This window comes from Procambarus clarkii, chromosome 2, assembly GCF_040958095.1.
Source record: "Procambarus clarkii isolate CNS0578487 chromosome 2, FALCON_Pclarkii_2.0, whole genome shotgun sequence".
Lineage (NCBI taxonomy): Eukaryota > Metazoa > Arthropoda > Malacostraca > Decapoda > Cambaridae > Procambarus > Procambarus clarkii.
The window spans coordinates 18,087,596-18,100,672 of record NC_091151.1 but is presented as its reverse complement, the minus strand read 5'-3'; the positions used below and the strand labels follow the sequence as shown (position 1 = coordinate 18,100,672).

At 37.2% G+C, this 13,077-nt stretch overlaps 1 protein-coding gene across 1 annotated transcript in view; it reads right to left on the bottom strand.

Annotated features, from left to right (window-relative positions):
• Positions 1–214: 214 nt before the first annotated feature.
• Positions 215–13,077, bottom strand: part of LOC138365828 (GRIP and coiled-coil domain-containing protein 2-like) — a 52,127-nt gene continuing 39,264 nt past the window's right edge. The window contains exon 4 of the mRNA XM_069326355.1: positions 215–505. Coding sequence (XP_069182456.1) covers positions 215–505 — 291 coding nt within the window. The remainder of the gene's footprint in view (positions 506–13,077) is intronic.

Here is a 13,077-nt window from a genome sequence, read left to right as displayed (position 1 = left end):
GTTTGGACAAGATGAGATTTCGTGGACTGGGAGGCCAATTTTAGGCGAATTTTCCGCTGGTTTTGTCCTGTTGGGTTCGTTTTGCCTACTCTGTAGGGAGCAATAATGTCTGTTTTGTTTAGAGAGACACGCAATTCATTTTTTAAGAGATCCTGAACAATTTCAATACACTTTTCACCTTCGCTTTCCACTGGAATAGCTTGGGACGACACAACTACAGAGTCAAGCTGCTTTTGCTGATCTTGTTCATCCTGGGTGATGGAACGTGGGCAGATAATGTATTGATACATGCAGTCATTTTGCTGAGAGCTTCCTCTTGTTTTTTTATGGCTTCATCAGATTTCAGACGAATGTTTTCCTCACGGAGACCATTCAAGTCATGCTGGAGTTGATCACGGCTAGCCCTTAAGTTTCTATTATCCTCCTGGAGGAGGGTTATTTCTTGTTGTTGTTGCTGGAGGTTCGAGCAGTTTGCTTGATTTTCGGATTGAAGACTATTGAAGGGCTATTCAAAGGCTATTGAATTCAATAGATTCTTTTCATCCATTGGAACATCCCTTGCTCATGATATTCCGTCTTCACTCACTAATATTAAAGAATACCTTACAGGTAACTATCCAGAGTCTCTGTACCTAGCTTCCGCTAATTCCTCTGATGTTAATGAGGTAATCCTTTCCCTTAAAACTAAGTCAAGCACCCTTGATGAGATACCATCTCTAATTTACAAAAAAAAATCAGATTTCAAGCTCCTGCCATTGCATTGCTCTTCAACAAATCACTTGAACTCTAAACCTTTCCGGATCTCCACAAATGTGGTGATCTCACTGATGTCAACAATTACAGACCTATCTCAATTCTGCCAACCATGTAAAAAATATTTGAAAAGCTAATCTACAAGCAGCTTTACTCATATTTAGCCAAACTCAATATACTTAGCTCTTGCCAATATGGTTTCAGACCCAATAAAACCTCTAACGATGCAGTTATTAGTATGATTAATTTTATACATACAGCTCTAGATAAAAATGAGTTCCCTGTTGGGTTATTTGTGGACCTACGTAACGCTTTTGACACTGTCAACTACCAAAACCTTCTTCTTAAATTACATCATTATGGAGTCAGAGGTCACTCCCTGCAATACCTTCAGTCTTACCTTACTGACAGCCTCCAGTATGTTTCTGTGAATAATTCCATTTCTCCTACACTACCCATAAACATTGGTGTTCCACAGGGCAGCATACTTGGCCCTCTCCTCTTTCTCATCTACATTAATGACCTTCCAAATGCCTCTCAACACCTCAAACCACTCTTATTTGCTGATGACACAACTTTCATTTTCTCCAGTCATGACCCGCTTGCTCTAAATGTCACTGTGAATACTGAATTAAATAAAGTCCATCTTTGGCTAACTTGTAACAAACTCACCCTTAACATTGACAAAACTTTTTATATTTTGTTTGGTAATAAATCCTCAAATGAAATTAATCTAAGAATACACAAAATACAAATCAGTAGTAAAGTTAAAGGTAAATTCCTTGGTGTCCTCATCGATAACAAGCTGAATTTCTAGGGACAATCTCAAAACATAGCAAAAAAAATTCTAAAATTGTTGGCATTCTTTTCAAGACCAGATATTATGTACCCCGCCCTGCCCTGGTGACGCTCTGTTACTCTCTCAACTATCCTTATCTCAACTATGGTATTTGTGCTTAGGGTTATACTACCCAAAATCATTTACGTCCTATAATTACCCAACACAAAGCTTCTATTAGAACAATATCTAACTCTGGCCCCAGACAGCACTCGGTACCCTTACTCAAATCTCTGAATATGTTAGATATTAAGTCACTGCACATCCTCTCATGTGTACTCTATATATTTAAAACTCTGAATTGTAATGTCAATCCTGACCTTAAAAGCGTCTTAGAAGGTTGTAATAGAACCCATGGGCACCACACCAGAAACAAATACCTATTTAATATTCCAAGAGTAAGATTTAATCTAACTAGAAATGCTCTACAAATCAAGGGACCCAGAATGTGGAATGACCTTCCCAATCATGTCAAAGGCTGTACCTCTCTCAACCAGTTTAAGATGAAAACTAAGTACTGCACAGTAAAATAACAACGTACTGGAGTGAACGACATGTAAGAAAATGCAGAATAGAACCAGTGAAGAGCAGAGGTGCCATGGGCACAATCAGAGAACACTGTATGAACATCAGGGGTCCACAGTTGTTCAACGTCCTACCAGCGAGCATCAGAAATATTACACTAACAACCGTGGACATCTTCAAGAGGAAACTAGATTGTTTCCTTCAAGGAGTGCCCGACCAACCGGCACTGATTGCCGGTTGGTCCTTTTTTTGATATATTTAGAATGTGTCCCTGGAAATTCAGCTTGTGGTCAATGAGAATGCCAAGGAATTTGCCATCTAATTTGTTACAAATTTGGGTATTGTTTATTTTGAGATTTATTTGATTAGAGGATTTATTGCCAAACAGAATATAGAAAATGTTGTCAATGTTAAGGGTGAGTTTGTTGGCAGTTAGCCAAAGATGTACTTTATTTAGCTCAGTATTTACTGTGGCATTTAGAGCAAGGGGGTCAGGACTGGAGTAAATGAAGGTTGTGTCGTCAGCAAATAGAATTGGTTTGAGGTGTTGGGAGGCATTTGGAAGGTCATTAATGTAGATGAGAAAGAGGAGAGGGCCAAGTATGCTGCCCTGAGGAACACCAATGTAGATGGGTAGGGTGGGAGAAATTGAATTATTCACAGAAACATACTGGAGCCTGTCAGTAAGGTAGGATTTGAGGTATTGCAGGGAGTGTAATCTGATTCCATAATGATGTAATTTAAGAAGAAGGTTTTGGTGGTTGACAGTGTCAAAAGCCTTACGCAGGTCCACAAACAACCCAACAGGGAACTCATTTTTATCAAGAGCTGCATGAATCAAGTTACTCATACTAATAAGTGCATCGTTAGTGCTTTTTTGGGTCTGAAGCCATATTGGCAAGAGCTAAGTGTATTGAGTTTGGCTAGAAAAGAGTAAAGCTGCTTGTAGATTAGTTTTTCAAAGATTTTTGACAAGTTAGGCAGGATTCATATAGGTCTGTGGTTGTTAACATCTGTGAGATCACCACATTTGTGTACAGGGGTTACTCTCGCTTTTTTAGGATATCTGGAAAGGTTTGGAGTTCAAGTGACTTGTTGAAGAGCAATGCAATAGCAGGGGCTAAAGTTCTGGAGGCTTTTTTGTAAATTAAAGTTGGTATCTCCTCAAGGGCACTAGACTTGGTTTTAAGGGAAAGGATTATCTCACTGACGTCAGTGGAATTAATAGGCTTTAGGTACAGAGACTGTGGATAGTTACCTGTAAGATAGTCCTTAACATCAGTACTGGAAGATGGAATATCATTTGCAAGGGATGACCCAATGGAAGAGAAGAACCTATTGAACTCAATAGCAGAATCAGAGGCTGAAAGCTGACCATCGTTATTGGACAGGAGTGTTTGTTTGATATTTTAAATCTTCTTTGATCCCAATATTTGTGAAATTGTGCTCCAAGTTTTTTTAATGTTGCTCTTTGTTTTGGTAAATTTATCTTCGTAGTATTTAGTTTTGGCTCGTCTAATTATCTTAGATAGCAATAACGAGTAATTCTTTGAGAATTCTTTGGAGACAATTCCTAACCAATAACCAATTCCTATATATATATATATATATATATATATATATATATATATATATATATATTGTGAGACGATAATCTCTTTCAAGAGAGATTGAGCCTGCTCTTCCCTACATAAGTACGTCAATATACAAGATATTATAGAAGATACGTCCAGCAAGTATCGCCAAACGTTTTGCCCAGAGAGCAAATCGTACCCAGCACACAGTGACACCTGCTACCTACCACCGCCGTAACCAGCAAACTGCTCATCCTTTGCCTGCCTGTCGCTGATTGGCTGGTGTCCCGTCGCACCTGCCCTCCGCCCTCCACCACAAGTCGATGTCTGGGCTGCAGTGCGCTAATATTGTCAGAATATCTCAGTGCTCCAAGCAGTTGACATCTCTCGCTGGTAGACTAAGCCTTGGCTTTCGTGTACTAAGGGAGGTGGCAGCTCGAAGCCGGTATTCCAGCACCACTAATACTTTATTTTGCTATCACTGTAACTCACTTGTCTTAACGTAACTTTTCATTTGCCAGTGATTATTCATATTATTTTGTTTGTTGACTTGTCTTTCATATTTTATGTGCTTAACTTTATTGATGTCTTGTTTTTCTAAAGTAATTAAAATTTCATTGTTAATTTACTTGTGTTTTGTGTGTCTTCCCATTACCTTACCACAGACAAAAGCTCCAGCTTTTCTCTTTTTTTTCTATTATGTGACGAGGCCCTAGCTTTTGAAACAGCCGAACACCAACGTTTTACCGACACAATATATATATATATATATATATATATATATATATATATATATATATATATATATATATATATATATATATATATATACATATATATATATGCGAACAAGTCTGAATGGTCCCCAGGACTATATGCGACTGAAAACTCACACCCCAGAAGTGACTCGAACCCATACTCCCAAGAGCAACGCAACTGGTAACTACAGGACGCCTTAATCTGCTTGACCATCATGACCGGACATAAGGAAGTGATAGCCGAAGCTATTTGAACCACTTCCCCGCCGGCACTCGGATGGTAATTTTGGGCATAGCGTTTTATCAAATCACCTCATTCTTTGGGGCACACGTGCGGAACACAAATGTGAACAAGCCTGAATGATCCCCAGAACTATATGCGACTGAAAACTCACACCCCAGAAGTGACTCGAACCAATGCTCCCAGGAGCAACGCAACTGGTAACTACAGGACGCCTTAATCCGCTTGACCATCACGACCGGACATAAGAAAGTGATAGCCGAAGCTATTTGAACCACTTCCCCGCCGGCACTCGGATGGTAATCTTGGGCATAGCATTTTATCAAATCCCTCATTCTTTGGGGCACACGTGAGGAACACAAATGCAAACAAGCCTGAATGGTCCCCAGGACTATATGCAACTGAATGAGGTGATTTGATAAAATGCTATGCTATGCCAACACAAATCTATCACACCAACAGTGGAAAAAGCTTGAAGTTGCCCAAAACAATGCTATGAGAGCCGCACTGGGAGCCCCCATGTGGACCAAGCTTGAAACTCTTAGACTGGAGACGGGTTTGCCCTCTCTACAAGAAAGAATATCACAAAGGACAGCTACAATTGTCAGTAAGATAATTATTTTTTCTGATCCAATCCCAGTACGGCAGGCCTTCGTGGTTGGACTAGGCCAAAACAATGGAAACTCTTGGGTTGCAAGAGCAGGAAAAGTCGTAAACAGACTACATTTAAAAAGCATAATTCTTGATAGAGAGGGTGATCATCCACACCCAAATTACACTCCTTCCGCACCGTGGGAAGAGCCTACTTTCAAAATAGTAATAGAATGTCGCACCGTGGGAAGAGCCTACTTTCAAAATAGTAATAGAATGTCTCCCAATGAAAAAGGCTGCCTATGATCCGACAATCCTAAGGCGCATAATAGAAGAGCAAATGTATAGCATAGCAGTAGCAGGAGCCACCCACATCTTCACAGACGGATCGGTGGACACAGAATATGAGAGTGCTGGCGCTGCTCTTTGCACGGCCAGCGTACAGGCATATTGGAGACTGGGAGGACTAGTATCATCAACCCAAACTGAGCTGTTTGCCATACAACAGGCATTCACATATGTGATTGCACAAAACACTCAAAATGCAATCATACACACAGACTCAAAAGCTGCACTTCAAATACTAGGACAAAAACAGTGGAAAGATAACGTGGAAATAATTACCACCATTTTGTATCTTGGAGCAGTCGCTAAAGGCAAAGGATTCAACATAACCTTAAACTGGATCCCATCCCATATTGGAATCCCATTAAATGAAAAAGCTGATGAAATTGCTAAATTGGCAACTCGTCATCCAGTGATACATAAAACAATTCAACCCAGCCTAGAGAACATAAAAAACATCATCACCAAAAAACTCTCACATCTCAACAAAGCCGACCTGCACCAGAGAATAGCTGAAGGTTCGCCATCTGCAACATGGTATCTTCAGGCAACCAAATTAGAAAGGTTAAATATCCCAAAAGGAATCCACAGGGAAATCAGCAGTTAGGTTATATAGACTACGTCTAGGTTACAGATGCAACTGGGAGATTGGTGAACCCCGACAGAGAGAGTGCATCTTCTGCCAAACTGTCACAGAAAAGCCATTACTTCACTATCTTCTGGAATGTGAAGCAACCAATGACCTTAGAGGAGCTTTAAGAGTTCCTGAATCATGCAGTGGCCACCCTGAAGCCATCAACACAGCCACTCTCCTGGTCAACAAAGGTGTCCAGCAGCTGGACACCCTCATAAAGACTGTGAAGCAGTATCCTCCCCTGCGATAACAGCTTGATGGTTAAATGCAACCTCAGAATACTGAGAAAAAAATTGTACCACTTACGGGCTATTCATGCCCGTGCCACCTCTTGGGTGGCTTAATCTTCATCAATCAATCAACCTAAAATCTCTTCACTTGAGAATGAACCATGGAGGTTCGAAACGTTGTGCAAATTGTATAAATAAGTGTAATACATTCTATAATAATTCACTTCTTTTCTTCACCTTAACATTACGAAAATGAGCGTTGGAGAACTCCTATTTCAGCTAAGCCCTGATGCTAAGAAAATAGTTAGAAGGATAGAAGCCCTAAACCAGAAAATAATAAATACAGAATATGCGTTCATATTCAATGAAATATATATATATATATATATATATATATATATATATATATATATATATATATATATATATATATATATATATATATATATATATATATATATATATATATATACATATATATATATATATATATATATATATATATATATATATATATATATACATATATATATATATATATATATATATATATATATATATATATATAAAACGCTGAACTGTAATGTCAATCCTGACTTTAAAAGCTTCCTAGAAGGTTGTAACACATCCCATGAGCACCACACCAGAAACAAATACCTATTTGATATTCCAAGAGTATGACTTAGTCAAACTAAAAATGCTTTACAAATCAAGGGACCTCGAATGTGGAATGACCTTCCTAATTATATTAAAGACTGTATCCTCTCCCAACCAGTTTAAGATAAAAACTAAGTACTACCTAATTAACTCAATGTAACCTACCTCACCCCTAAATGTCAATCCATGTCTACTATTTTAAACAATGCTTGTTTGTTGACTAAATTGTATTTTTGTTTTTTTCTGCTATGTCCCCCCCCCCCCTTTTTCATTTTTTTTCTTATTTTTCTCAACACTATTTATACTTTATTTATTTATTTATTTATGCATATACAAGAATGTACATAAGGAATGTGAGGATATAAATATGGTAATTACAGTCTTGTAAAGCCACTAGCACGCGCAGCGTTTCGGGCAGGTCCTTAATCTAAGAAAATTTAAGGAGGTAAATACTTGCAAAATTTATAGACAAAAAAATGATAACAGATTACATGAAATGAAAAAAAAGAAGAAGATGAGAGAAAATTGTAGGTACAGTATATTAAAGCACATAGGTAGCTAAGATTGATTGCAATGACAGCTTGAATGGTAGTTGACAAAAAATAGGTAGGCACAATACAGCAGAAACAATATAAGATTGATTGCAATGACAGCTTGAATGGTAGTTGACAAAAATTGGTAGTCACAATACAGCATATGGCTAGCACATAAAAGAAGACAGCAATGAACACAATGATAAGGTTGTTTGATATTACATAAAAATTAGGAGATTGGGTAACACTAGGTACAGAGCAAATTTAAAGCTCAGTGTAGGAAACTAAGAAGATGAACTTAGGTACTTTTTGGTTTTGCTTTTAAATGAGGCAAAAGTTTTACAGTTTTTCAATTCACTAGGGAGTGAGTTCCATAGACTAGGCCCCCTTAATTTGCATGGAGTGTTTACACAGATTAAGTTTGACCCTGGGGATATCAAAGAGATATTTATTTCTGGTGTGGTGATAATGGGTCCTATTACATCTGTCCAGGGAGAGTTTCAGAGCATGGTTTGCATTTAAGAACAGGGTTTTTGTAAATGTAGTTGACACAAGAGAATGTGTGGAGGGAGTTAATATTTAGCAAGTTTAGGGATTTAAACAAGGGAGCTAAGTGTTGTCTGAAAGCAGAGTTAGTTATTATTCTGATAGCAGATTTTTGCTGTGTGATGATGGGCTTAAGGTGGTTTGCAGTGGTAGACCCCCATGCACAGATACCATAATTAAGATAGGGGTAGATTAGTGCATAATATAGTGAGAGGAGAGCAGAGTTAGGAACATAATATCTGATTTTGGAGAGTATACCAACTGTCTTAGAGACTTTCTTAGTTATGTGTTGAATGTGGGTGCTGAAGTTGAGTCTCTTGTCTAGGAATAGGCCAAGAAACTTGCCATCATTTTTATTACTGATGTTAATGTTGTCTATCTGTAGCTGAATTGCATTTGATGATTTGCTTCCAAATAAGATGTAGTAAGTCTTTTCGATGTTTAATGTTAGTTTGTTCGTTGACATCCATAAGTGGACTTTTTTTAATTCATTATTCACAACATTATTTAGTGTATGTGGGTTGAGGTTTGAATAGATAAGGGTAGTATCGTCAGCAAATAATATAGGTTTGAGAATATTAGAGACATTAGGCAGATCGTTTATATATATAAGAAATAGAAGAGGTCCTAAGATGCTGCCCTGTGGCACTCCAACGGTAATTGGTAGAGTGGAAGAAGTTGTATCATTGATGGTTACATATTGGTGTCTGTCACTAAGATAGGATCGGATGTAGTCAAGGGCAAGGCCTCGGATTCCATAATGCTGGAGTTTAAGTAAGAGGTAGTTGTGATTAACAGTATCAAAGGCTTTTCTTAGGTCAATGAAGAGTCCAATCGGAAACTCATTTTTGTCAAGGGCTGAGTAGATAACATCAAGGAGACTAATGATTGCATCGTTGGTGCTCTTTTGGGACCGGAAGCCAAACTGGCAGGGGCTGAGTATGTCGAATTTTACGAGAAAGGAATAGAGCTGTTTGTAAATAATTTTTTCAAATATTTTTGATAGAATGGGTAGATTTGATATTGGTCTATAATTGTTTATGTCCGCCGGATTGCCTCCTTTATGGACTGGCGTTACTCTTGCTTTTTTGAGGATATCAGGGAAGGTGTGACACTCTATAGATTTGTTGAACAGTAGTGCTATGGGTGGGGCAAGGGCATGGGAGGCTCTCTTGTACACAATGGACGGAATTTCACTGGTGTTCCCTGCCTTGGTTTTTAGAGAGTGTATGATGGACACAACATCTGCCGGGCTGATTGGTGAAAGGAGAAGAGAGTTTGGATAGCTGCCTGAGAGATATGTGTTAATATGTGTCTGAGTCTGTGGGATTTTACTGGCAAGATTAGCACCAACCGATGAAAAGAAACTATTAAATTCATTTGCCATTTCCAAATCAGTTGACGGTATATCCCCATCCTTGTAGAGTTTTATTTGGTTATGTGAGTGATGTTTAGTTCCTAGGATACTAGAGATAGTTTTCCAAGTGCTCTTCATGTTGCCTTTTGCTTCATTGAATCTATTCACATAATATGCAAGTTTTGCCTTTCTTATGATACTGGTAAGCATTGATGAGTACCTTTTAGCTACTTCCTTTGAAACTAGGCCAATCCTAACTTTCTTTTCATACTCCCTCATCTATCCATACCTCAACTATGGTATTTGTGCTTGGGGTTCTACTACCCAAAATCATTTACGTCCTCTTATTACCCAACACAAAGCTGCTATTAGGACAATATCCAACTCTGGCCCGAGACATCACTCGGTACCCTTACTCAAATCTCTGAATATGTTAGATATTAAGTCACTGCACATTCTCTCTTGTGTATTATACATATATTAAAACGATGAACTGTAATGCTAATCCTGACCTCTAAAGCTTCATTGAAGGTTGTAACAGAACCCATGAGCACCACCAGAAATAAATACAGTTTTGATATTCCTAGAGTACGACTTAATCAAACTAGAAATGCTGCTACAAATCAAGGGACCCAGAATGTGGAATGACCTTCCCAACCATGTTAAAGACTGTACCTCTCTCAACCAGTTTAAGTTAAAAACTAAACACTACCTAATAAATTCCCTGTAACCTACCTCACTCCTCTATTGTCAACCCATGTCTGTTATTTATTTATTTATTTTTTTTTTTTTTTATCAACACTGTTTGTCAACCTATTGTATTTGTGCTGCTTTTTCAGTCAAGTTCCCCCTTTTTTTATCTTTATTTGTATTTGTTCTCAACACTTTTTATTCTTTATGCTCAATTAGTATTACGTTGTAGATATTAATGTTTTTCTTGCCCGAAACGCATTGCGTAATAGTGGCTTTAGGCATTGTATAGTACCTAGCTCTATCTATATATCAATCCATTAATGTAACATCACTTGTATGTATGTACCTTACCTGAATAAACATATTTATTTATTTATTTATTATTTTATTATTTATTCATGTTTCTTGTTGATTGAGTTGAGAATGCCACTTGTGAGCCATGGATTGTTTAATCTTTTGTCAGTTACTTGCTTGGTAAGAAGGGGACAATGAAGGTTGTAGAGGCTTAGAGTTTTGGAGAGGAAGAGGTTAGCTAATGAATTTATATCATGGGTATTATTGAATTCAGAATCCCAGTTAATATTGTAAAGTGCCTCTGTAAGATTGTCTAAAGCTGATTCACTGTGTAGCCTAAATGAAAGTTTCTTGCTTTTTGGTGGTGTTATGTCCATGTTCGCTATGAGAAAGGTAGGATAGTGGTCAGTTGTTCTGTCGTAGATTATACCAGATACAAGGGGAGCTGTTATGTTTGTCCATATGTGGTCCAAGGTAGTGGCTGATGTTTGAGTGACTCGGGTAGGTTTGGTGATTGTGGGGATTAGCATACAGGAGTTCATGCTGTTAAGGAAATAGTCAACTTGAGAGCAATTTTGTTGACCCAGGTCAATATTAAAGTCTCCTCCCAGAATGAAGTGGTTTTTGTTGAGATTGTTGTTTATAATAAGATTCCTTAGGTTGTCCGAGAAAGAAGCTATGTTAGTATTGGGAAATCTATAGATGGCTCCAATAGTCAAAGAGAATTTAAGGGATTTAATTGTAAACTGAGCAAAAGAATATTCACAGTAGTCATCTGTCACTAATAACACTGTTGCAGATAAATGTATCTCGGTAATATATAGCTGTGCCACCACCTTTTTTATTAGGCCTACAGTTATGAATGGCTTTATAACCAGCTAAGTTGTAGAGTTGGGTATAGTCTTTATTTAGCCAAGTTTCTGTTAAAATAATGAACGATAGGTTAGTACCTAGTGCTGTGAGTAATGCATTTAAATCGTCAAAATGTTTACCAAGTGATCTAACATTTTGGTTATAAACTGATAGACAGGTGCTATTTTGAAGTTTGTTTTTAGGCTGGTGTGCTGTGAAATACTTGCAAGAATGATGATCAATGTGCTGGTTGGTGTAGATATGAGACAGAAGATTTTGATCAGGATCAATATCAGTGTGCATAGAGATGCAGAGGGATCACGATACAAGATACACGATAAAGCAAAACACAAGAATAAAAGCAAATACAATAAAATAGTAACAATTTAGAAGTAAAATAAAGATCCAATAGATAGCCAGGGAGGACACAGAAGTTACATAAACAAAAAATCAGTAGAGACTGACAATATAAATGTAAAATAAAAAATAATAAGAAAAATAATAATCATAAAAAAATGATCTTGAAGATAATTAGCTTAGTAATGGTTAATTAACAGGGTAATAAAAAGCTCTAGGTTTAGTGACAAGGGGATTAACTAAGAACAAATAATTAAGAGTATAAAACAGGCAAAGATGACAAACAAAAAAAATAAAATAAAAATAAAAATAAACACCTTTGGAAAGGAAAGGCAGAGCTTAAGTACACTTTGGTTGTATGTGAGACTACAAATCTCACATACAACAAATCTTTAATCTCAACTAGTATTAAGTTTTAGTCTTAGTGTTTTTCCTGCCCGAAACGCTTTGCGTAATAGTGGCTTTAGGCATTGTATGTACTAGCTCTGTCTATAAATCCATCAACTTTTGCATTTTACCTTGTATGTATGTACTTTACCTGAACAAATATTTGTATTTGTAAAATATAAGATAGTGTGTCCTGGGAGGCGGCGGCAGTACGCTGCCAGGTTTGGAGGGGGGACTTGGCTGTCCTGTTGTCACCTTGATCTATCAGGACTTATCTCAAACTCTGCGAGTCATGGCACATAGTTACATTATGGTGCTTAATTATTCCCATAACATTGAGAATCTGTGTGTTATCGAGGAAACTCCAGACAAATTAAGGGACAATAAAATCATCGCTGTTTTCTTATATAAATAAAAAAAATAAAATAAATATGTTTATTCAGGTAAGGTACATACATACAAGTGATGTTACATTAATGGATTGATATATAGATAGAGCTGGTATATACAATGCCTAAAGCCACTATTACGCAATGCGTTTCGGGCAAGAAAAACATTAATATCTAGAACTTAATACTAATTGAGCATAAAGAATAAAAAGTGTTGAGAACAAATACAAATAAAGATAAAAAAAAGGGGGAACATGACTGAAAAAGCAGCACAAATACAATAGGTTGACAAACAGTGTTGATTAAAACAAAAAAATAACAGACATGGGTTGACAATAGAGGAGTGAAGTAGGTTACAGGGAATTTATTAGGTAGTGTTTAGTTTTTATCTTAAACTGGTTGAGAGAGGTACAGTCTTTAACATGGTTGGGAAGGTCATTCCACATTCTGGGTCCCTTGATTTGTAGAGCATTTCTAGTTTGATTAAGTCGTACTCTAGGAATATCAAAACTGTATTTATTTC